Source organism: Trichosurus vulpecula, chromosome 1, assembly GCF_011100635.1.
Source record: "Trichosurus vulpecula isolate mTriVul1 chromosome 1, mTriVul1.pri, whole genome shotgun sequence".
In the NCBI taxonomy this organism is placed as follows: Eukaryota; Metazoa; Chordata; class Mammalia; order Diprotodontia; family Phalangeridae; genus Trichosurus; species Trichosurus vulpecula.
Genome location: NC_050573.1, coordinates 78,896,436 through 78,921,771, shown reverse-complemented (window position 1 = coordinate 78,921,771; position 25,336 = coordinate 78,896,436). Strand labels below are relative to the sequence as shown.

General features: G+C 41.1%; 1 protein-coding gene across 1 annotated transcript in view; it reads left to right on the top strand.

Moving 5' to 3' along the window:
* Positions 1 to 25,336, top strand: part of LOC118833536 (zinc finger protein 135-like) — an 87,159-nt gene that overhangs the window by 52,901 nt on the left and 8,922 nt on the right. The window contains exons 8-9 of the mRNA XM_036740901.1: positions 3,227 to 4,467; positions 15,915 to 16,051. Coding sequence (XP_036596796.1) covers positions 3,227 to 4,467; positions 15,915 to 16,051 — 1,378 coding nt within the window. The remainder of the gene's footprint in view (positions 1 to 3,226; positions 4,468 to 15,914; positions 16,052 to 25,336) is intronic.

The following is a 25,336-nucleotide window of genomic DNA, read 5'->3' as shown; positions in this document are numbered from 1 at the left end:
GAAACGGAAATGCAGTTAGTCTCACATGTCCTATTCTTAATCGAGCTATGCTTGCTCCTTGTAATCAGTGCTTCCCTTTTAGATTTTAACTAACCATCTCTTTGATGATCAGTTCTTGAAATTTTCCCAAGAATTAGATTCAGGTTCACTGACTTCATGATGTTCCTCCAAAATTCCAGCTTTCTGATCATGAGCCTTTCTGAATATAGATAGTAAAATTGGTCCTTGGATGACCAACGTACAATACATTGCCAGGTATATAATCAAAATCTTTATATTGTAGTAGGACCTGCTAGAACTTACTTTCTGCAGTTGTATCCTTCATGGGCCCAGGGTCAAAAAAGCACCATGTGGCTTAAAAAGCTGGGTTTTAATAGAGGTTTTGACACTTTCATTCTCTTGGCGTATCCTAAATTGATATTTTGAGCACTCAACTCACATTAACCTTTAATCAATTAAAAACCCTCAGGTTTTTTTCACATAAACTACTCATTATTTCCCTTCATTCTGTAGTTTTGAAAATTAACCCAAGTTCAGGTTTAACTCTTTATGTCTTACTAAATTTCATGTTTTACTCAGCATACAGCTCTATTTGATTGATAGTGGAGAGAGTTCAGTTCTCTTCTCTGAATTTGAGTCCAGGCTTTAACATCTATTTGACCTCGAGCAAGGCCTTCATCTCTGGGAACCAGAATTTTCTTTTTTGTAAAATGATACTAACAATACTTGTACCACTTACCTCACACAATTGCTTTGAGAAAAGGGCTTTGTAAATCTTAAAGGACTATGTAAATGTGAGTTAGCATTGTGAGCACTCACTCACTTCATCAGCTTTGACAGATTGAATAAACATACCTTCTAGATTTTTATCCACATCATATATTTAAAATGTATAACATAACTGAGGACAGAAGCATCTAGCATTCCATTAGAACCCTCTGTGTAGGTTTTTATTGATCCATTAACACTTTTTGAATTAAGACTTTAAATTACTTGATGACTGTTGTGCTATCATCAGCTGACTAGCAGCCTGACCACGTGTATATCATTAGATTGTCAAGAAGCCTTGCTGAAATGTCTACAATATTTCCCTGAAGTTTACTGGTCTAGTGATTATTTTTAAAAGAAGAAAGAAAAAAAAGAAAGGATTAATCTAGCATGCCATAGAATCATAGACTTCTTGATTTGAAAAGAACTTCACAGAGCAACTGCATAACCTATGAATTTTATTTTAAAGGATATCTTTTGTAACAGTAATTTGGTGAAAGGATTTTCTAGCCCTTTTAAAAAAAATACCTCCAGTTATAGTCTCCAGTCAACAAATCCTATAGCAGTATATTCATTGGATAGCCCAAATTTTTTAAAAGTTCTACCTTATAAATGTGCCTAAATCTACTTTCCTGTTCCATTGGTCCTACTTCTCACCTGGATTAGCAGAACTAATCTGATCTTTTGTCTATCAAATACTTGCAGCTGTTGTGTTCTTTTAAGATTTCACTAAAACGACCCCAGTTCCTCTTACTGTTATTCAAATGACATGATTTGGAGTCACCTCACCACACTAGTCAGCCTGTGCCAGACACATTCATGTTTGTTAATGTTCCTCTTAAAATGTGCTCAGAATTTAATACATTGTTTCAACAGTTCGGCTAGCAGCTGTTGTGGGGGTGAAAGACCAACACAAGCCCAACAATAAAAATGCTGCCAAAGCCCAGGTTCTTTTGATCTGCTTTACTAAGGAAAGCAACTTTAAGGGGTTAACAAGCTTACTTTAACTCAGCATACAAATACCATTCACTTAGTTCAGGGGAAAAAGCCAGCACCCTGAACTTCAGGGCAAATACAAATTACAAACATCGACAGACAGACCAAATACAATTCATAGTTACCAACATCTAAGTTCAGCCCAGGAGCTCATAACAAGGGCTGGCCCAGAGTCACGCACACCACCACAGCCGTAGGTAGGAGCTCCGAAGAAGAGAAAGCTAACCCCTGGTTTTATATCTTTTTCGGGGTCAAGGGTGAGTCACACATGCAACTTATCCATGTGACCTGAAATCATCACAAAGAGACGATTGTGGTCTAAAAGCCTCTGATGTCCCAAACATGTCACTCAAACTCATGTGTAAACTAGGCCCTCCCCTGAGGCAAGGAGGTCACCAAAGTCTCCCAATCTAATCAAGGAAACAAAGGCCAAACTCTTCAAGGGCACTTGGTTGAACTGAGTGCTAAGAGCCCATTTTGATTGCCAACACATACATTCTTCCACATATGGCCTAGGTACTTGATATGTGAATTTGGACACGTGCCCTTTAACCTCTGTGGGCCTCCATTGCCTTTTCATTAAATGAAGGGAGTTAAACTAGTTCATAACTAAGAGCCTACTCATCTTATTACCCCCTCCTTCCATATTTATTGTTTTTGATATTCCTCTTTATTCCCAGTTCCCCTCTTAGGCTAGTGTATAGGTAATTGGGGTGGGACTTTTTTTTTTTTTTTTACTGTTTTTTAGAATGCTAAAGTAATCAAGTGCCTTTGATTAAGTCTTGCTAGGTACTAAGCCCCAGGCATACAACTAATCAGCAAAAGCCTTTGGGCCCTAAGAAGGGTATATAAACTCAGAGGTTAGCATTTTGTTTGGGGCTCGCACTCACTGGAAGAGTGTTGTGCAATTTGACTAGATGAGACTCTGGGCAGCCTTTGTTAAGGAGCCCCCCGACTTGAAAACCCAGATGTTGGTGCTATGTATATTGTGATTCGTTTAGACAGAAATGTTGATCTGTTCATAGTGTCTCTGTAATTTCTGTTTGTATTCTCTCTGAAGTTCAGGGTGCTGGCTCTTTCCCCCTGATGTGAATGTGAATGATATATGTATGTTTGATTAAAGTGAGATTGTTAACCCCTTAAAGTTGCTTTCCTTAGAAAAGCAGAGCAAAGAACCTGTGCCAGCAGCCCTTCTGTGTGCTCTTGTTGCTGGTCTTGTTGGGTCTTACACAGCCACAGTAGCTGCTAGCAACATTGTTGTTACAGCTAGTCCTCCCTCTGGTCACTCTTCCTATCTACTCTGATAGAATTCCATTGTCCCCAGTAACCTCCTGAGGCTGATATTGATATTTATTAATACTAGTGACACTCTTACGGGAAATATCTTTGTTCTTGTCCTCTACTCCTTTCCCTAGGAATAGAAAATAAGTAACATTTGTGGTTTTTTTATTCCTTGTTTCAGATTGTGAGACCAGGACTGAGAATAAGGAGCTGTTGCTAAAGCAGGAAATTTCTGAAGAAGTAGAAACCCAGAATATGATACTGGAAAGACTCATGGGGGATGTTCCCCATGGACCCAAATGTAGAGAAGCCTGTGAATCTGATGACAGGTCAGAAGATGGTTTTCAGCCTTCTGCAGGTAAACTCCTTTCTCAGAAGAGACACTTGAGGTCAGTGGCAGTGATGGATCAAAATCCATCTGAAGAAGAAAAAGACCAGAAATGTAATGAATTTGGAAGAAACCTCAGTCTGAACTCTAACACTGTTAGAATTTCCTCAAGAGAGAAACCCCAGGAGTGTGATAATATGGACCAGAAATCCAGACAGAATTCAGACCTAATTATACATCAGAAAAACCATATAGAAGAGAAATCCTATAAACCTAAAATATACAGAAAATCATTAAGGCAGAGTTCAACCTATGTTAAACGTCAGAGAAAGCGCACAGAAAAAGTTTATAAATGTAATGAATGTGGGAAAGCCTTCAAACAGAGTTCAAGTCTCATTAGACACCAGAGGATTCACACAGGAGAAAAACCCTATGAATGTAATGAATGTGGGAAAACATTCATTGCATCCTCAAACCTTATTCAGCATCAGAGGGTTCATACTGGAGAAAAACCATATGAGTGTAATGATTGTGGGAAAGCCTTCAGCCAGGGGTCAAGCCTAATTCGCCATCAGAGGATTCACACTGGAGAAAAACCATATGAGTGTAGTGAATGTGGGAAAGCTTTTAATGTCTCCTCAAACCTCATTCAACATCAGAAAATTCACACTGGAGAGAAACCCTATTCATGTAAGGAATGTGGAAAAACTTTCATCCTAAATTCTTACCTTATTAATCATCAAAGAGTTCACAGTGGAGACAAATCCTTTGAATGTAATGAATGTGGGAAAGCCTTCAGTGATCGTACATCTCTTATTTACCACCAGAGAATTCATACTGGGGAGAAACCATATGAGTGTAACAAATGTGGGAAGGCTTTCAGTCTGAGTTCAGGCCTCATTAAACATTTAAGAATTCATACAGGAGAAAAACCTTATGAGTGTTATGAATGTGGGAAAATCTTCAGGGCATATTCAAACCTTATTCAGCATCAGAGAATTCACACGGGAGAGAAACCTTATGAATGTAAAGAATGTGGAAAGACTTTCATTCTGAGCTCATACCTCATTAGACATCAGAAAATTCATATCTCATGAATGTAACAAATGTGGAGAAAAACTAGTACAAGGGCATCTAGTATTCAAGATCAGAGAATTCTTGCTGGAAACGAAGTGCAGGAATTAATGATTGTGCCACAATCTTTGTCCAGCACTCCAGCTTTAGTCAGTATCACAGGAGAGAAACCTTGTGACAGCTCTTTCAAGTCAAAATTTTAGTTTATCAATTTCTCTTCTAAAGGTGGTGATATTCTTGCCTCTCAAAACACTGTTCACACCATTGATTTATGCCTTGACCAGTGGTAATATGATAGCAGCCACCTGAACTTAAAAACAAGATGAATCGTTTACCTGACCATTCAAAGAATACCCCTGCTCAAGCTGCTATTCATTCCTGCACCTAGGGCAGTGTATTGCACATAGTAGGCATTTAATAAATGTGTTGAATTTTGCTTAATCAAAGTTAACCTCCAAACTATCTTATGTCAGAAATGTATGTCTTTCTTGAATTAAGTAACTTTAAGCAAATACTGCATTTTAATTTGGTAAGAATTTAGAGAAAACTTTATTAAAATGTTTTTTATTATTATGGACCTGACAAAGCATCAACAAATACGAACATTTCCTTATAAAAAGTAAGGAGAAAGATTGTATATGATACCACGCATCTCTGAAGACAGCTTGTTTTTTAAAGTATATATTAAATTTTACATGTTATTTCTAACACTATCCTGTCTGTGTCCCCTTCTGAACTTCTATTTTCTTATGTGTAATTTTTAAATGTTTCATTAGCTCTTCCTATTTTTTGAAATCTCCATCAATTCACCCTCCACTGCCTCCATAATTCTCTCCTTCCAAAAGAAGTAAAAACCCTTCCTTGTAACAAATAGATGTAGTCAAACAAAACAAATCTGCATATTCATCATGCATGTCTAGAAATGTCTTATTCTGTGCCTCTAGTCCATTGCCTCTCTACCAAGAGGTAGGAAGTATCATCACTCTTCCAGTCGTGACTGGTCATTGTATTAGTCACAGTTCTTAAGTCTTTAACAGTTTCTTTTCTTTACAATGTTGTAGTCATTGTATTAATGATTCTCCTGATTATCTTCACTTCACTTGGCATTAGTTCACAACAGCCCTCTCAGGTTTCACTGACCCTTTCATTATTTCTCATGGCACAATAGTATTCCATTACATTCATATACCACAATTTGTTCAGCTATATCCCAATTGATTGGCATCCCTTAGTTTCCAATTCTTTGTTACTATAAACAACTGCTATAGAATTTTTTGTACAGATGAGTACTTTTCCTCTTTCTTTGATACCATTGGGTATAGGCCTGGTAGTGGACTCACTGGGTCAGAATTTAAAGACCACAGTTTAGTGAACATTTTTAGTATAGTTCTAAATTGCTTTTCAGAATGGTTTGAACCACTTACCAGCCCACCAATGGTGCATTAGTGTGCCTTTCCAACCACAGACACTCCAACATTTGTCTTCTTCCTTTTCCGTCGTTATCTATCTAATAGCATTTTTCGTTAGGGTTATTGATAGTGTGCTAGAGGAACTTTTTTAAACAACTGGATTCTGGGATATACAATTAGGTACCTCTTTTTATTCTCTGTCGTTTCCATTCTTAGTCCTGCCCCTCTTTGCCCTTTGACTCAGCTTTAAAGAGTGACATTAGGTCCCTTTTAAGTTATATATTCTAATTAAAGCAACTTTTTATATTTTTAAATGCTCTAATTGTGGTGAAAATACTTTTCTGTTTTAAGGAATGCGGCTCACTTCTTTGAAATACTTTGTTTTGAAGCCTTTTCTGGTAATGACAGATGTCATAGCTATTTTTCTTTTTTAGTTATTTTTCTTTATTCCAGTAGTCTCTCCCAGCTCTCCATTTCTATTGTTCACATTTGACATTGCAGCCAAAGCAATTTGTCTTAGCTGCCAGTTATGACTTCCTTCCACAGTTTCTCCTTTCAGCCATCAGAAGATGACCAGAGAGAAAGAGAGATTTAAAAAAAAAAAAAAGATTTTCTCTCTTCCTTTCTCTCCATGAGAAAGAAGGAAGAGAAAGAGATAACAATGTCTTGGGGGGTAGGGACATAGACTCTTATGGCCTGCCTCTTTAAACAATAGATGGTCTTGCCTGTTTTCCTTATTTTTAAAAGAAGGTTACTGTGTTCCTGCTTCCTGCCTTCTATCTGGATGTAGTTTAATTTACATTCCAGGTAGATACTGATGCTTGTGCAGCTATGTATTTTATATCCTTGTCATTTGTTCTGTGTAGATGAAGTGCCTGGCACTTACTGGTTAATTCATGAGATTGATGTGGATTTTTGTGCTAAAAGTGTTCTCATTCATTAAAAATAATAATTTGTTTTGCAAATAGACTCTATTCTGTTTTCCAGATTCATTAACCTTAATTTCACCTAGAAATACTTAAGGTAAATTTGTTTCCAATAACAGCAAACATTTATTAACAGCCTCCTGTGTGGGCACTGAGCTGTGCTAAGTGCTTCCACCACTCCCAAGGTTCATGGCCACAAGCAGACTTTCTGGGTAGGGGAGATTTGATAGAGGGCCAGAGTAGACTACATCCAAGTCAAATGGAGGGAAAAAAAAAAAAACTTGTACAAAAAAGTTCTCTGATAAAAGTTTGGCATCCAAGATGTATAAAAAAACTTACACACACATACACCCAAAAGTCTTAGCACAGTTTTGGCCTTATCAGTTGGGCAATGGCTAAACAAATTGTGGTACATGAATGTAATAAAATGTTACTGTGTTGTTACAAATTAAAAATACAGAGAAGCATAGAAAGATCTACATAAACTGATGTAGAGTGAAGTTAAATAGAGCCAAGAAAACAATACACACAATGACAATAATGTAAAATGGAAAGAAAAACCACAAACCAAAAGTGAATGTTGCAAAATTACAAGAACTGGAGCGAAAGAAGAGATACGAAAAGATACCTCTATCTCATAACCCCTTTCAGTGGTCAGAGGTTCATGAATGAAGTACATTGCATATATGTTCATGCTTTTTCAATGTATTAATCAGTTATACTCGATTTGTCATTAAAAAGATTTTTTGTCTGGAACAGTTTTCTGGGAAGGAAAGAGATACTGAGAGAAATTCTGATGATGTAAAAAAAAAAAATGACATCAATAAAAACATTTTAAAAATTAAACCGGGGCAACTAGATGGCGCAGTGAGTATAGCACCAGCCCTGGAGTCAGGAGGACCTGAGTTTAAATCCAGCCTCAGACACTTGATACATGTACTAGCTGTGTAACCTTGGGCAAGTCACTTAAGCCCAATTGCCCTGCTCCCCCCAAAAAAATAAATAAAAATAAAAAATTAAACCTAGGAGTCAGGTCTTAGGACTAAAGTGTCAAACATTCACCAAGGAATGCGGGCCCCAACCAGATCAAAATATAATTGGGAAATATTTAACAAAATAAATTAAAACAAAACATTAATATAGGGTTTTCAAAGTCAATATGCTGCCTTCAGGGATCTTTATGTGCATTTGAATTTTATACCACTGCTCTAGGATATTTTCATCCTTTATTTTTGGTTTGACCTTTTTCTTTATTTTAGTTTTCAACATTCACTTTTGTAAGATTTTGAGTTCTAAATTTTTTCCCTCCTTCCCTTCCCCCCTCCTCAAGACAGCATGCAATCTGATATAGGCTATACATGTATAATCATATTAAACATTTCCACATTAGCCATGTTGTAAAGAAGAATCAGAACCAAAGGGAAAACTACAAGAAGGAAAAAAAGAAAAATAGTATGCTTCAATCTGCATTCAGACTCCATAGTTCTTTCTCTGGATGTGGATAGCATTTTCCATCATGAGTCTTTTGGAATTGTCTTAGGTCATTGCATTTCCCAGAAGAGATAAGTCTATCAAAGTTGGTCATTGAACAATAGTGCTGTTACTGTGTACAATGTTCTCCCGGTTCTCTTACCTCATTCAGCATCAGTCCATGTAAATCTTTCCTAGTTTTTCTGAAATCCACGTGCTTATCACTTCTTATGGAACAATAGTATTCTGTTACATTCATATACCACAACTTGTTCACCCATTCCCCAATTGATGGGCATCCCCTCAATTTCCAATTCTTTTCCACCATAAAAAGAGCTGCTATAAATATTTTTGTACATGTGGGTCCTTTTCCCATTTTTATGATCTCTGGGGTATGGACCTAGAAGTGGTATTACGAGATGGAAGGGTATAGCCCTTTGGGCATAGTTCCAAATTGTTCTCCAGAATGGTTGGATCAGTTCACAACTCCATCGACAATGCATTAGTGTTCCAATTTTCCCACATCTTTTCTAACATTTATCATTTTCCTGTTTTGTCATGTTAGCCAATTTGATAGGTGTGATGTGGTACCTCAGAGTTGTTTTAATTTGCATTTTTCTAATCAATGGTGATTTAAAGAATTTTTCATATGACTAGTGATAGCTTTAATTTCTTCATCTGAAAACTCCCTGTTATATCCTTTGATCAATTGGGGAATTAATTGTATTCTTATAAATTTGACTCAGTTCTCCATATATTTTAGAAATGAGGCCTTCATCAGAGACATTGGCTATAAAAATTGTTTCTCATCTTTCTGCTTCCCTTCTAACATTGGTTGCATTGACTTTGTGCAAAAACTTTTTAATTAAATGTAATCAAAATTATAGGATATTTTTATCTTAACAACATATGGCCCCTTCCCTGATTCCCCTTATCTGTTACTAGTCACAGATATGTATCAAAACTTACTATGAACCAGGAGAACATTGCACACAGTAACAGCAACATTGTACAATGACCAACTTTGACAGACTTACTTCTTATCAGCAATGCAAGGATCTAAGACAACTACAAAAAACTCACGATGGAAAATGTTCTCCACATCCAGTAAAAGAACTATGGAGTCTGAATGCAGATTGAAGCATACTATTTGCTCTCTTTTTTTTGTTTTGTTTCTTCTTTATTGTGGTTCCTCCCACTGGTTCTAATTCTTCACAACATAACTAATGTGAAAATTTTTTTAAAAATCTTATTCTGTGCCACACATTGTGCTAAATGCTAGAAAGAAAAGCAAAAACACAAAAATAGTTCTTGCCCTCAGGGAGCTTACATGCTAATGGAGAAGACTACGTGTAAATGTACAATATGTACACAGCAGAGGCAGCTAGATAGTGCAGTGGATAGAGTACCAGCCCTGGATTCAGGAGGACCTGAGTTCAAATCCAGCCTCAGATACTTACTAGCTATGAAACCCTGGTCAAGTCACTTAACCCCCATTGCCTCAAAAATATGTATGTGTATATATATATGTGTGTACATATATATACATATATACATACACACACACAGCAGAAAGAAGGTATCTTAACCATTTTTGTGTCGTGGACCTCTTTGGTGGTCTAGTGAAACCTATAGACTCCTTTTTAGAATAATTTTCAAATTCATAAAAATATTACAAAGAAAACCATTTATATTGAAATGTCACCTCCCCCCAAAAAATTTTAAAACAAGTTCATGGACCTTAGGTTATGAACCCCTGCATTGGAGGAAAAGGTTTAAGTAGTTGGAGGTGGGCTTCTTTCCCACCACCACCCTCCTACAAGATGATTGGTTTGTGGTTTTCTTGTGAGGCATTAATTTGTATTGCAGTTACTTATGAATGTGTTGTATCCCCTCCTACCTACAATTCCTCAGGTCTTGCCTTGTCCTTGCCTGGGCATCCTCTAGTCTCCTCCCCCATAACCACTTCCTAATCACACACAACTTCATGAGGCTATGGAACAACTCCATCTGAGGACTAACCAATGTGGACAAGTATAACCTATCTATCTAAACTCAATGTTTAATATACTTCCACCCCACCATACCCATCCCATCCCAGTGATTGTGAACTGCCGGTCACCATTGTTTAAAACCCCCATTCTCCATCCTCCACTGACAATCCATTATTTCCAACCACCTCAACCAAACACCTAAATATCACAGTCTAAAGCTACCCCAACCCTTTCACTGTGCTCCTTGGAATACCCATTCCATAGGTAACAAACTGGATTTCATTTTTTCCATCCTCTTTCCCTCCATCTCATTGTACTCACTGAGACCTGGCTCCTTGCTGATGATGCAACTTCTCTAACCATCATTTCCAGCCCTGGTTTCGTTCATAGCCCTGACCTAAAGACAAAGTTGCCCTGGCTTCTTTTCAGCGCTGGTTGCATTTGACTCATGCCCCTAACTCACTGGTCATAGTGCAGTGGTTGGAACACCCCTTGTAATTCCATATTCTCCCTCTACTATCATCACTCTGTAACCTCCTCTGAAGTTCTTTCAATTCATATTTGTGTCCCAATCAAGATGCTGATACCTGTTGTCAACAGACCTCTGGGGCACTTTTTCCTCAGTGAGTTTATGTAAGGGGTTGGTGCCAACCCCGGGGCTGTTAGGGCCCTAGCACTTGGCCTGTTTTCTGGGTAAACCAGACAAGCTTAGTAGGAGTGGAACAGCAGGCACCTGGTGGGAGGGCCTCCGCCCTTGAGAAGTTCCTGTAGTCTACCTACACATGCAGGCAGAGCCTGTCCACGAGGGACACACAAGCCCAGAAGGAGGGACCCAGCTGGCCATTACCTAATGCTCTTGAACCAGTGCCTAACGCAATGCTTTGTTACTTTACTTACTGGAACATCTTTGATACTTTACGGGGACATCCTGCCTCGTGTCTCACGTAGCTCATACAGCTCTGATACCACCTTGCAACATGCCTGAGCATTCCCATGCCCTCATAGATACTATAGTGCAACATCCCTCCTCGTTCCTGTACCCCTACAGAAACCGCTTTGCAACAGTCCTAATCTTTCCCATACCCTCATAGATACCATAGTGTACCATACATTGCAACAATCCAGATCCTTCCCATGCCCATACCGATACCCATACCGGAACAAAGTGTAACAATATACCCGTACTGCAACATTTCTGTCCCTCTGCAACATTTCTGTTCCTTCCCATGCTGTCATCCTCATACCCATTGGCCACTTGCTTATGCCCATGTAGTGCAAACCCTATAAAAACGGATGATTTCTCCCAATAAATAGGAGTTCCTTCCATCTTGACTCCCGCCTCATCATTGCGTACCGAGACAGGTCCTTGCTGGTCAAGGACTACCAGGGGTGAGAGGACCCCAACAAGTTTAGTCAGCTAGGCTTACGGTCTTTCTCTCCTCTCCTACTCTTGCTCACAGTAATGGACTTCAATATACCTACATACTCCCTCAAACACCCTAATCTTCCAGTTCTTCAATTTACTCATTTCTCAGCACCTACTCCACCTCAGCTATGTGCAGAAATGGTCATAACTTTGATCTTGTCATCACCCATAACTGTTCTGCTTCCGTGTTCAGTAACTGAAATTCCTTCCTCTGATCTGTCATTCCACTTCTCCCTCTGCTGTACAACTCCAAATCCTGTTCTTTGTTCTCCCCATGATTCCCAGTCCCTCCACCCTACAGTTCTTTCCCAGGCTATCACTCCAGTACTAGCTGTTCTCTCCTCTCTTCCCTATCCTGCCTTTGGTGAATCATTTCAACTCTACACCATCCTTTTCTCCTGAGTCCCTTGCCTTGTTGTCCTATCAAAGTTCTTGTTCTGTCAAACTTCTGTCTTGGATTATCCCCACCATCTGCAGCTTTCTCTCCTATTCATATGCTACTGAAGGAAGCTGGAGAAAATCATGCAAATGGGTCCACTACAGATTTATGATAGATAATCTTAACTGGACCCTCACTGTGACAAGGCATCTTTTTATGCTTCCCTAACTGGTTCACTATCCCATTCATCCCAGCTACTCTTCTAAACCTTTTCATCCCTCCTCAAAACTCTCATGGTTCCCTCTCCCTCCATTATCTCAGCTGAGAACCTTGCCTCATATCTCACTGAAAACATTGGACTATCCACAAGATCTCCCTTTTCTCCCCTGTTCCTCATATTGTTGAGGTTCAGAGTTGGGAGAGATGGTTCATGTGTGAAATAATTCACTTAGATGATTTTCTCCTAACCAAGGTGAGCTTTATTGATGCAAAAGCAGCGGGCTAGCCCTGGAAGGACTAGGAATTTACAGAGGGACAGGGGCTTGTTTTCATAATGACAGGATAAGAAAGACAGGGGAAATTTTATGACCCAGGATGAGGTAGACAAGGAATTTTGTGGTCCAGGATAAGGGGGAAGTTTTATGGTATTTCAAGATAAGGGAAAGAGACTTTAGGGTGCCCTCAGGCTCAGGAGGGACCTCGCAGGGTACTGAAAAAGCAACCTTTAATATTAACTCATAGGGGCACCATTTGTATCCACATCAATATCACTCAGATGTCTTCTGTGACTTTCTCCTTTACCCCTGTCTCACATGAAGAAATGGCCCTTCTTGCCAAGGTAACTTCTGCATTCACAAGTGACCCCTTTCTAATCCATCTTCTCCAGCAGATCATCTGTTTTATGGTGCTTGTTCTTGCTAATCTTGTCTCTTCTTCTCTACCAGCTGCTTCCTTACTGCCTATAAATAGGTTCACATCTCTCTATCCTCAAAAAAAAAAAACTTCATTTCATCCATCCATTGACAGTGGCTATCATTCTATTTATCTCTTCCCTTTTATTAAGCTCCTTGAAAAAACTATAATTTTTCTTCCCACTCTTAACTCTTTGTAGTTTGACTTCCAAGCTTGTTCAAACTCCAGAGGCACCCCATTAATTCCAGGATTAACTATAAAATTGTTCTATTATCAAATCTAATGGCTTCTTCTCAGTTGTCATCTTTCTTGACCTCTCTGTAACCTTTGACACTGTCCATCACCCTCTTCTGAACACTTTCTTCTCTCTAGGTTTTCCTAATCTGTTCTCTCTTCATTGTCCTCCTACCTGTCTGTCCTCTATCTCCTTTGCTTGATCTTCACCCAGTTGTGGAATGTTTTTCTCGAAGAGGGCCAGGACATCAAGAAAGTGATGTCATGACTTGCCGGCGAATTGGATTTAAGTGAGGGAAGGTTGTGCAAAGTCATCAGCTTCAGGTTCTTAACCTGAGGTTCACTTACTCCTATGTGAACTCTCTCCTTGGGAGCCATTTAGGTCCAGTGGCAAACACACTGGACAGACCCCAAGGTTCTGTCATGGGCCCTCTTTTTTTCCTCTCTCTACCCTATTTCATTTGGTGATAATATTTCCCATGGTTTCGGTTACCATCTTTATGCTGATGACCCTCAAATCTGTTTATCCAGCCCTATTTTGTCCTCTCTCCCTATTTTCAATCTCACATCTGCAACTGCCTTTTAGACTTCGCAAACTGGATATCCCATAAACATGTTAAACTCAACATATTGAAAAGTGAACTCATTATCTTTCCACCAAAACCCATCCCTCTTCCTAACTTCCTTATTATTATCAAAGGTACTGTCATTCTCCTATTCACCCAGGCTCCCAACCTAAATGCCATCTTCTACTCTTTACTCTCTCTCTCACACACACATACACCCTACCATATTCAATCAGTGGTCAAGTCCTGCCATTTCTACCTCTACGATATCTCTGGTATATCCCCCCTTCTCTCCTCTGACACTGCCACCCACTGGTACATGCACTCATCACCTCACACTTGAACTATTACAATAGCTTGATGGTTGGACTTCCTGCCTCAAGTCTCTCCCCATTTTTAATCCATCCTCCAAACAGGTGTCAAATTGATCTTCCTAAAGTGAAGGCCTAACCACGTCACCTCCTTATTCAATAAACTCCAGAGGCTCCCTATTAACTTCAGGATGAAATATAAAATCATCTGTTTTGCTTTTAAAGCCCTCCATAAGCTGACCACTTCCTACTTTTCTAGCCTTCTCTATTCCTTACTCTCCTCCACATAGTCTATAATCCACTGACGCTGGCCTCCTTGCTGTTCCTCCCACAAGACACTCCTTTGTATTCCAGGCATTTCCACTGGCTGTTCCTCCCTAACCACCTCCATTCCTGTGCTGTCCCTCCTCACCTCTACCTCTGGGCTTCCCTGACTTCCTTCAAGTCTCAGCTCACATCCCACTTGCTACAAGAAGCCTTTCTGGGTCTTCCTTAATCTTAGTTCCTCCCAGCTGAGATTACCCTCAATTTATCTTGTATATAATAGCTTATTTGTACATAGTTATTTTCATGTTGTCTCCCCCACTAGACTGTGAAGGCTGGGGTTTTTTTTGCTTTTATTTGTATCCCCAGTGCTTTAGAACAATGCGTGGCACATAGTAGGCACTCGACAAATGCTATCTGTCTGAGGGACTACTGTAATGTCAGCAGCACCGTTGTTTGAACGACATCTTATTTAATCTTTCTACCTCCTCCCCATGGCTATGGTGCATTAAAAGGTGCTTTATAAACGTTTGTGGGCGTTACCTCACTCTAAGTGAGAATACGAAAAGGCCTTAGCCTAAAAGGGCCAGGGTATCCCACTGCATCCTGGGTCATCTCCAGTCATGCTGGTGACTATCAGGTCACTGGACCCAGATGGCTCTGGAGGAGAAGGTGAAGCTGGTCGCCTTGCACAGCCCTCCCCCCCTCAAATCAAAGTCACCTGCAAGTCATGTCATCCTCTCCCTGATGTCACGGTCCTCTCTGAGAACGAAGGACAAATGCAACGACAATTTAAATATAGCCAGTGAGTGCAAACAAAATGATTGCCCGTAGTTGGCAACCCTAACCCATCTCAAAATTTACCACAGCCCCGGACAGAAAGGCTGGAAATGTGCATCTTTTTAGTTGGGGACTAGGGGATCCTTGTAATTTGAAAGACGTTAGGCATTAAACTTCAAAGGCCATAAGAACATCCTTAAGCGCTTAATAGAACAAAAGGAAAGGTGTGTGTGTGTATATGTGTAAAGTGTGTAAACTGAGGCGGGCCTCGAAAAGGAAAGCCCTTGCCGTGGTCATAAGGTCAACATACACTAGAGCTGGGATTCGAACCCTGGCCTCTGACTCCTCAGAGTGACAATAGGGCAAGCTTGGGTCATCAGAGAGCTGAACCAGGGGAATTTCTGCAGAAGACAGGGCGCAGAGGTGGGATTGGGGAGGCGCAATCATAGAGACGGAGGGGGCGATCTTCCCAGCGGCATAGAGAGGCCCCTAATGCACGCTGCCCTCATCCGATTTGGGCTAGACGGTACTTCCTGTGGGGAGCTCGTCTCGGGGTTTGTCTAGGCTGGTGCGCATCGGGCTACCCCAGCGTGGCCCGGGTACAGGGTGAGTGCTTCGCGCCTCGGCCCTGAGGTCGGAGGGGTAGGCGGGGTCCTCGGGGAGGAACGGAGGCCGAGAAGGGTCACGGGACGGGGGTGGGGGAAGGGGTGGTGCCAATCGAGGGGAGGAAGTTACCCCCGTCACGGAACCAAACATATATACCACGTCCCCAGCTCTTGCTATGCTCACTCCAAAGGGCAGCTCACCTCCGGCCTTGGCCTCTCCCGGGAGGAAAGGACGCGGCCTCTCCCGCCGGCTGGAGCTTCTCGGGGGGATTCCCAAGGCGCTGGCCGGGATGGGAGGAGGCGGAGAGCAGGCTCCTGGAGGGATTGGGTAGGAGGGTGGCTGCTTGACCTAGCGAAGGGACGGGAAGGCTGAGGGGTGGGAGAGCTCGAACTTGCTGAGCCTCTCCCAGTGTCAGAAGGGCGGTCGTGGGCGGGAGTGGAAGTTAAAGACAGAAGGCAAATTCATTAGTAAGTGCCTACTGTGTGCCAGGCACGGACTGAGCCCTGGTCATACAAAGAAAGGTAAAGGCGGCCCCTGGCTTCCAGGAGTGCAGTCTAATGGGGGAGACCACGGGCAAACAACGATGTACAAACAAGACCTAGACAGAATAAATGGAACTCATCGTAGAGGCAAGGAGGACCGGGGAAAACTTCCGGGGGGGGGGGGGTGCTGCCTGGGGCAGTGGTGGGCTCACCCACCCTAGAAGTGTTCACGGAGAGCAGGACTAGCACTTGCTGGACATGGTCAGCTGTGGATCGAACAAGATGCCCCCACAGGTCCCTTCTAAGTCTGGGATTCCGAGTCCACAAGGAGACTGCGGGCTCGTGTCTTCTGCGGACACTTGCACCAACTTTAGGGAAATTGACTTGGGGCCTGGCACAGACACAGGCAGTGTTTCCTGGGCTTATCTCCACACGCCCCACTCGAACTTTCCAGAGGCCTAGAGCTCTCTCTCCTGGACTTCCTGGTTCTGTCTGTGGTTTGTAAGAACCTCCCTTCTTTGGAAGGGATCTCCCTCCCTGGTGGACAAGGAACTGGCCTCCTCATTTCCCTGGGCTTCCTTCTCCCCCTTCTCTTAAATTATGAATGTAAGAGATACTGAGTTCCTCTTCACCTACCCTGTTTCTTGAGGGATAATCTCTGGCCTCTTAGCCAAGTTTGGCTTCCTCATGCCCTGTCCCTGTTCCCAGTGGTCCCTAGATCCCAAGCTGTGCTCAACAATAAGGGCTCTTGAAAGGGAAGGAGGTGGAGATGGTGACTTGCAACAGTTTGGCTAACAGCTGCCATGGGGGTGAAAGACCAAGACAAGCCCAACAACAAGGATGCTGCCAGCACAAGTTCTTTGATCTGCTTTACTAAGGAAAGTAGCATTAGAGGGTTAACAATCTTACTTTAATCCAACATACATATCATTAACTTAGTTCAGGGGAAAAAACCAGCACCCTGAACTTCAGAGCAAATACAAACAAACTGAAAATGTACATTATAAACAGACCAAATACAATTCATAGTCACCAAGAAACCATCAACATCTGGGTGAGCCAGGAGGCTCTTAGAGTGGCTGCCTGGAGTCTCCCACCTCCAGGAGTGAGAGCCTCAAGCAAATAGCTCTGTTCTCTCTTTTTATATCCTCTTTAGCTGTCATCAAACATCATCTGAGCCACCAAAACTCAGGCTCCTACTATTGGCTCTGGACTTAGCAGTTCCCCTTAGGACCCTGAGGGCTTCACGCCCACATAGGCTTAGCACTTAGTAGATAGGGGTTTGGGCCTGGGGTTTTGCACCTAGTAAGGCTCAATCAAAGACAATTCATCATTCTAAAACAGTAAAAAAAAGTCCCAACTTAATTGATATTACAGTGACCCAGGGAAAGTGTCTGAAGTCAGCACCAGTCAGTTATCCCTTCAATGCCAATGATTCCTCACCTGGGACTCAGCTTTGGTCTCAGCTTTATCAGGTACTAATCCCTTGTCATGATCCACAAAGAGATAATAATAAGAGTTCAGGTTTCTGTTGTACTTGAAGGTTTGCAAAAAAGCACATTCTCCACAGAAATACCTGTCAGTCTAAATAGCAGTTCAGGGATCTATTATTTCACTGATGTAGGTACTCCCTCCACTAATAATTCACAGCCCCTCCATGATGATGGAGAAAATGATCCTTAAGTAATTATATGGCTAGAAAAAGTTAGCCTATGGCTAGTGACAGGCCTCTGCAAAGGCTAGGACTCACCATAGATTTATAGTCCATCACTGGGCCTCTACCTCCAGCCTTCCTATTTTAGAGAAACTGCTAGAGTTTTTACTCTGCTTGCATATCTCTCAAGAGCCCTGGGTTACCTGGGCTCCTATCATACCAGAGCATCAAAATAAGAATTTGGTGGAGGGTTATTATCACTGTTTTACAATTAAAAAAAAAACTGAGACTAAGTGACTTATCCTGACTTAGTCATCAGAGCTAGGATTTGAACCCAGGTCTCCTGGTTCCAAGTCCAGTAGTCCTTTTACAACAGCATATTGCCTCTCTTCAGTTCCTGTTACCTCCTTCCATTGTCACATAGTCATTCAATATCCTCTTCCTGATCCTGCCATCTTTTCTGTTTTGTCCTTTCTTTCCATTATTCACACAGTATAGTCACTTGTTTCCCAACACACTGTGACATAGTTTCCCCCAAAATACCCTGCTCTATTACCTCATCACCATCTTCCTGATCTATCATTACCCTCACATTGTTTCTTCATTTTCCATTAGTTACCACCATTTTTCCTTTGTTCTCCCAATTTCCTTCTTAAGCAATTGCCCTTTACTATTTTCATTTTCTATTTACCCTGCATTAACTTTCCCTCCCTCTATACTACTATTCTCATTTCTGGAATATGACTGGAGTAGAATAAAGATGGACACCATTAAAGTTAGGAGATTAAGGAAATGTGTGGTCAGGATGTTAAAGCAGTCCTGAGTAGGAATATCAAAGTCCCACAGGACAGGGGTCTCTGAGAGGTTCATTCCATTTTGCTGATGAGGAAATGGAGACAAGGTAAAGGTCATACAGTTAGAAAGTGTCTGAAAAAGAATTTGAACTCAAGTCTTCCTAAATTCCTATGCACTGTGCTAGAGAGTGATTTGCCCAGGCTATAAGTGCCTGAGTTGGGATTTGAACCAGTGGTGGGAATTTTCCTGACTCTCAATTCCAATGTCAAAGTGTGTCCTGAGGAGGGCAGCCAAGGGCGTAGGGTATCTGGAAACCATATTACTTGAGAACCATTGACTCTGCTAGTAAGGCTGATCTTCCTTGTACTAATTTCTCTTTGCCTAGCTCTGCATTTTTCCCCAGGTTCTGTCTGTCCCCTTAGGGGATCCCAGGAGACCAAGAAATGCCAGCTGAGCCTCTGACAGCTGAGCCCCAGGTGAGCTCTATCTTACCTGAGATAGCATTGCTGGGGTCCCAATGTGTCTTTGACTGTTTTCCTGATGTTTCCTTCCTCCATGTACAGTGGAGAAGTTGAGTCTTTTCCCTTTAAAGACAGATGTTCTTTCTGTTGCCCACAGTTTCTTGGCCTAGTCCAGAGGATGAGTAATTCCATGTGGATTGCTCCCTGGTAGCCAGGCTCTTCCTTGTTATTCTCCCCAGTTATCTACCTGCCTTCCAAATTACATGACCACAGGGTTTTCAGGCTTGGCCTTTGTAGCCTCCTGAGGTACTATACTCAGAAGGAAAGTTTCCATTTATGTCTTATTGTACCTTCTTTGTTGTCATAAAGGATGTTCTTAAGCCTCCAACCTCTCCCAATTGTGCCTCATCCTTGTATGTCCTAAACTCCATGCATTCACATGCTGGAGCACTTGCAGTCAGCCATATCTAATGTATCTACCTGTCTACATATATATATATGAGAGAGAGAGAGAGATATAAAGATATGTAGATGTAGATTTATAGTTGGAAAGAAAGAGAGATACTCAATGACAATCCCATGTAATAATCACACTGATGTGGTACCTATTAGTTTTACAGAATGCTTTCCTCACAATTATAAGTTAAATTAGTGCAGGTTTTACAGATGCGAAAAGTGAGGCTCAGAGGCCAAGTGACTTGCCCACAATCACTGAACTAAAAAGCTGGGACTCAAACTCAGGTTGGACCCCAAGTTCAGGATTGTTTTCACTACTCTTAGATGCCAATGATTCACCCATAAGAGTCAATGCATTCATAAACACTTAAACTACAATTCATAAATACATGCCTTTGTTTACTTATACACACAGGAAGGCTCACATATCATAATCTTAAGCAGAAGTCTGGGTCAATGGTATAAACAAAATGGAGGATTAGACATTTTCTCTGATCCCCTTGACCCCTCCAAAACTGAAATTATGTGCCAAAGATAAAGTAATTTCAATGTCTTTATGATTTAGGGTACTTGGAATCCAAAAGAAGATTAAAAAACAAACCCATGAACTGTTAACTACACTGAACTCACTTAGTACCACTCCCTGACATCCAATGCCTTTGGCAGCAAGACTGCACTAGCTGACCCACTCAAACTGCCAACAAAACTCAATCCCACACTCTGGTCTGTCCTCCCTCTTTCCAGTACTATGGAGATCTCAGCTCCAGGCTGTAGAAATCTGCTCAGGCTAGATTGCCAGCATGTCTTTGCAGTGCCCCAGACTCTGGAAGCTCACTGAGGCCATACAGCCAGTGGCATGGTGGGCAGTATTCTGTGCTGCAAAAGATCTCTGCAGGAGAGACAGGAACAGTGGGAAAGGGTCAAAATGTGTCTGGGCTGGAAATAGGCACCATATCCCATCATTACCTCCATCCCCACCCTGCCGAGCTTCAGAAACTAAACTACAAAAATCAACCTTGTAGCATCAAAGAACTGAGGAAGTGGGGACTGGGCTGTGTGACACTTCACTAAGCCTGGAGGAAAGTACTCAATGCTCAGCTGGAGCCAGTTATGTCCATCCAGAAGTCACTTGGAGCAGAGGCCTAGACTGCTGTACCACTAGAGGAAGCTGAGATGCTTTGAGATTCAGCCCCCAAAAAAACCATCATTAAAAGGAAGCAAGTGAGAGCCTCAGAAAATGAGTAATAGGGGAAAATAAGGCAAAAAGGAGCTAAAATTACCAAAGATATCAGGAAGAAGAAAAACCAAAGATTTTAAACATAAGCAGATAAGTTAACAGGGAAGTCATTAACAGTAAAAGGAAATGTGGCTTCCCGGTCTAATAAATGAGTTCAAGTATCTATGAATTAATACTGCAAAACAAAGGAAAATAATTCAGTGCTTGATAAGACAGAAAACCCTGTGGAGGAGAACATGGAATCACAACACACTGTTCCTGAGTGGTTCAAAAGAGAAATGAGAATTATGAGAGCAGAACTTATGGTCTCCACAGCAAAAATAATGAGCAGAATAGAAAAACTGGAGTCCGTGATGGAAAGTCTCACCAAAGAAACAAAAGATAGAACAATATACTGGGAATACAAATAAACAGAAATAAAGGACAATCTAGAAGAAGAGAAGCAAAAACCCAATAAAATTAAAAGAAAATATATTCACTTTGCAAGCAAACATACTGATCTCAAAGACAGGATGCTTAGAGATAAGCTAGAATCATAGGTCTTCCAGAAGAACATGACAGGACCAAAAACATCCTTTAACACCATGATGCAGGAAATAATAGAAAAGAACTGCCCAGACCTTTTGAACATAGAAAATGAAAGACCAATTGAAAGAATTCATAAATTGCCTCAAAACAAAACCCAAGACTGCAAACTCCAAGACATATTGTGGTTAAATTTAACAATTCAGTTCAGAAACAAGAAGTTCTTCAAGCAATCAGGAGAAAGATCTTCAACTGCAAAGTGTGTGCAGCGGCACAATAAAGAATTTGGAGTCCCGAGCCCAAAATCAGAAAAGGCATTTATTATTCTTTCTCATGAGAAAAGGATGCCACCCAAGCAGTAGAGGTTGGGGGTGCTTTAATTATATTTTACATTTATTCGGTTTGAATAAATGGGTACATCCCCTGAACAGAGTACAGGAGAGTACAAAGGACTCAGAGGGAAGCCAATCCTTTTATAGACCCTCCCTTCAAATCTCCCGCCAGGCTCTTCATTGGCCATACACAACCCCCTGACTGCCTACATCATGCCCTCCTCAAATGGCTTGTTTAAGCATGCTTACAAGCCTCTGACCTTTCACCTGATCCACCTGAGGCCTGGTTTCTGCTAGATCAGAGCTCTGATTGGAAGTAGTTCCAATCAGTCACCTAACTTACATTCTACTAAAGCTTGGGGGAAGGGGGAGGAGAGGAATGCTTTCAACTGTGCAGAAACAAAACTACTCCCCCATCTCTTACAAAAGAAAAGGAAATTCAAACAACATAAGATTATTCTGCACTCATCATAAGACATAGGAGGCAATGGAATAATATGTTCCAAAGAGCAGTGGAGCAGGATGCAGCCTAGAATGACTTATCCTGCAAATCTGAGCTTAACTATAAATAAAAACAGATGGATATTTAAAAATAAAGAGGCATTTAAAACAACCAAGAATAGCAACAATAACTAAGTGACAACAGAGAGACCAGTAAGAGATTTCTTACTAATTGTACATAAGAAGACAGGGATGAAGGCAGAAGACTAGTAGAGCTAATAGTGAAGAAACAGGCCTGAGACATTATGGACAGAACTTGGCCACACCCTGCCTATAGGCGAATCAGTGTTTTTTGTAGAACTGTATTACAACATGAGAGTGTGCAATAAAAGGGGGAGGGTACAGGGGATACAGAGGAATGTGATGTGCCTGAGCCAAAACAAGGGCTAGCAATGAAGGGAAAGTAATCTTCATGGTCTCGGTAAGAAAAAAGCCTTCAAGGAAATGGATGAGAAGGAAATGGGGAGTATTGAAAAAAGGAGGAAAGGAAGGAAGTCTTGATTTGGTGGTAAATGGGGATTCCGCTGATGAATGCTCCTATGGATGAAGAGAGATGGTTTTGTGAAGGGAACTGGGGACCTTGCACTGGGTATGGAGTAGGAGAGAGATTTGGTACTTGAAAAGTCAACTCACACTGCTTTAGGAGAGGAGGGGAATTGGAACTCCTGGAGGAGTAGGAGGGGCATGGACCTACAAAGAGGAGGAAGATATTTTGAAGTAGATAAGGGAAAAGAGTAATGGGGGAGGGTATCAGTGGTGGAGGGGGGGAGGGGGCCTAATCATGAAGCATTGTCCTCTCTGACACTTGAAATAATCAGCATTGTTCTGAGAGTGCGGAACAGTGGGAAAAGAGAATCCATGGGGCAAGTTCTACAAGGCAGTGGCAGAAACTGCCTAGAGGAGAAAGCCTAGTACCTTGTAAATATTGATTGCATGAGGAATACAGAGAATAGAGAGAGATTAGATAATTACCGAGGTCATGAATCAGAGAATGAGGGTTTAGAGGAGACAGAAGATGGATAATGAAGAGAGTAAGAAAAAGCCTTTTTGGAAAGGGATGCAAAAAATGAAATTTTCTAAACTAATGAATAGCACTAAAGAGGAAGGGGGAGCCTACTTTACTGAGAGGAAAAAAGGTGTGTATATGTGGGGGAAAACTTATATAACTAGATAAAAGAAGAGGAAAAGGAACTAATAAGCAAACCCCACAGGAAAAGAAACAGACATGAGAGGAAGAGATCAGGGGTAAGGGGAAGAGAACTAGTGGGAATAGGGCCACTTTATTTTCTTTTTTTTATTTCTAAAACTTAAATACACAAGAAAAGAAAGAGGAACATATTACAAACTTAAATACAAAATGAGAAAATAAAAAAGCATTGCTATGTGCACAGCAGAACATGAGAAGATTATTTATTCAAAAAATAAATTTCGATTTCAAGAAAGCCTATATAATAAATACTACACATTGTGTTCAGTGCTGTCCATCTTTGCTTCCTTGTAAGTTTGCTTTTGTTCTCTGCTGTGTGCTTTTTACTTTGTTCTTTTTTCCCCCTTCCTTCCCCAAGAAGGCTACCATTAATCATGGATGTGTGTGTGTTTATGTACACAAGCATATATATACATATACTTAGATATCTATAATCATACTCATAGATATATATTCATATGCATCCATGTAAGACCACACTATACTTGTTTGTCCTCTGTTTCTCTGAGGGTGGATAACATCTTCCTTCATAAGTCCAAGTCTTAACATATTTTTCTAACTCCACCAACTCATCATTTCATATACCACAGCAATATTCCAACCTTATAATATCTAGTTATTTTAAATAGTCTAAAACAACATTGATTAATATGACTGACATACAGTATAGTTTCTCTATTTTTCTCTTTTGATTAAATCTATCTTAGCTTTAACTCTGTCTGAGATCATGATTACTACCCCACTTTTTTCTGTAATAAATTCTTCTACTCATTTTTATTTTATGTTTGTGTGTATTTCTTATTTCCTATCCCTCCTGACTCCTCTACTTTACTTCTACCAGCAACCTTGCTCTCCTATTACTTAACCTACTCCCTCCAAAGACTCTTCCCTTGTTCTCTCCAGCCACACACCCTGTTAATCTAGGCAGCCTTCTATACTCCTCCTTATCCTATTCTCTCACCCTCCCTCTAAAAATCTCTCCCCCTGCCCTATCCCCTTGGCCTTTTATTTCTTCTGAATTTAGAAGACTTTTATATCCTTATAAATATATATGTATTGTTCGCTCTTTAACCCATTCTTGATGGGCACAGGGTTCCAGAACTAACAGCCCTCCTCCCCCATGTAATTCCTCTGTGTCAATTCTTCCTCTCATACCTCTTTTGTATAAGATAATTACTCTTTTTACTTTTTCCTAGACAGTATTACTGTTGAGAGTTGGGGAAGACGAGGTCCAGGAACCCCAAGACTGGAGTTCCCAGAGAGGGTAGTTGAGTGGGTACCCCTCAAGGACCCGAGTACTGGAGAGGGTCAAGGCCATCTGGAATGAATTTGCATACTCAAGCATTCTTTAAGTCAAGGTGGCAAAGATTTATTACACTTTTCAGTGGGCAAGAATTCTTAGGGAACCTGCAAACTTAGAGGGGTGCAGTTAATGTTTATATATGATATTTTGGGGTGAAATCTGCCAAATATATTAATTAGTTGTTTTGGGGTGGGATTAGGGAGTGGTTAAGGGGTGGTCAGTTCTTAAAGGAACATGCACTTTTTGTATCTACTGCGCAGGTATCTTACCCAGAGTTCACTGGGAAATAGCCCAAAGAGGGGCTACCTGGAGGTGTGGTTTTAGCCGTGAAACGTCACTAAGTCAACTAATGGTCAGGGCTGACTGGAAATATCCAGGGTGCTTCCATCAATGTCTTGTTAGACAAAATGAATGTAAGGGAGTATACATATGTCTGGGTCTAGCATGCACATGATAGGTCAATGAATAGTAAATATCTCTATGACCCAGTACACAGCCAGTTCAGCACGTACACAGGGAGTCCAAACCAATAAATTCAATAGGTACAGTTGGCCTCAATATCAGGAAGAGAGATAACTATTTTGCTAGGGCATGCTGCCCTTGAACTGGAGAGGAACTGCCTGAGACAGTATTTGGAGGCTAGGGAGAGATGTGATTTT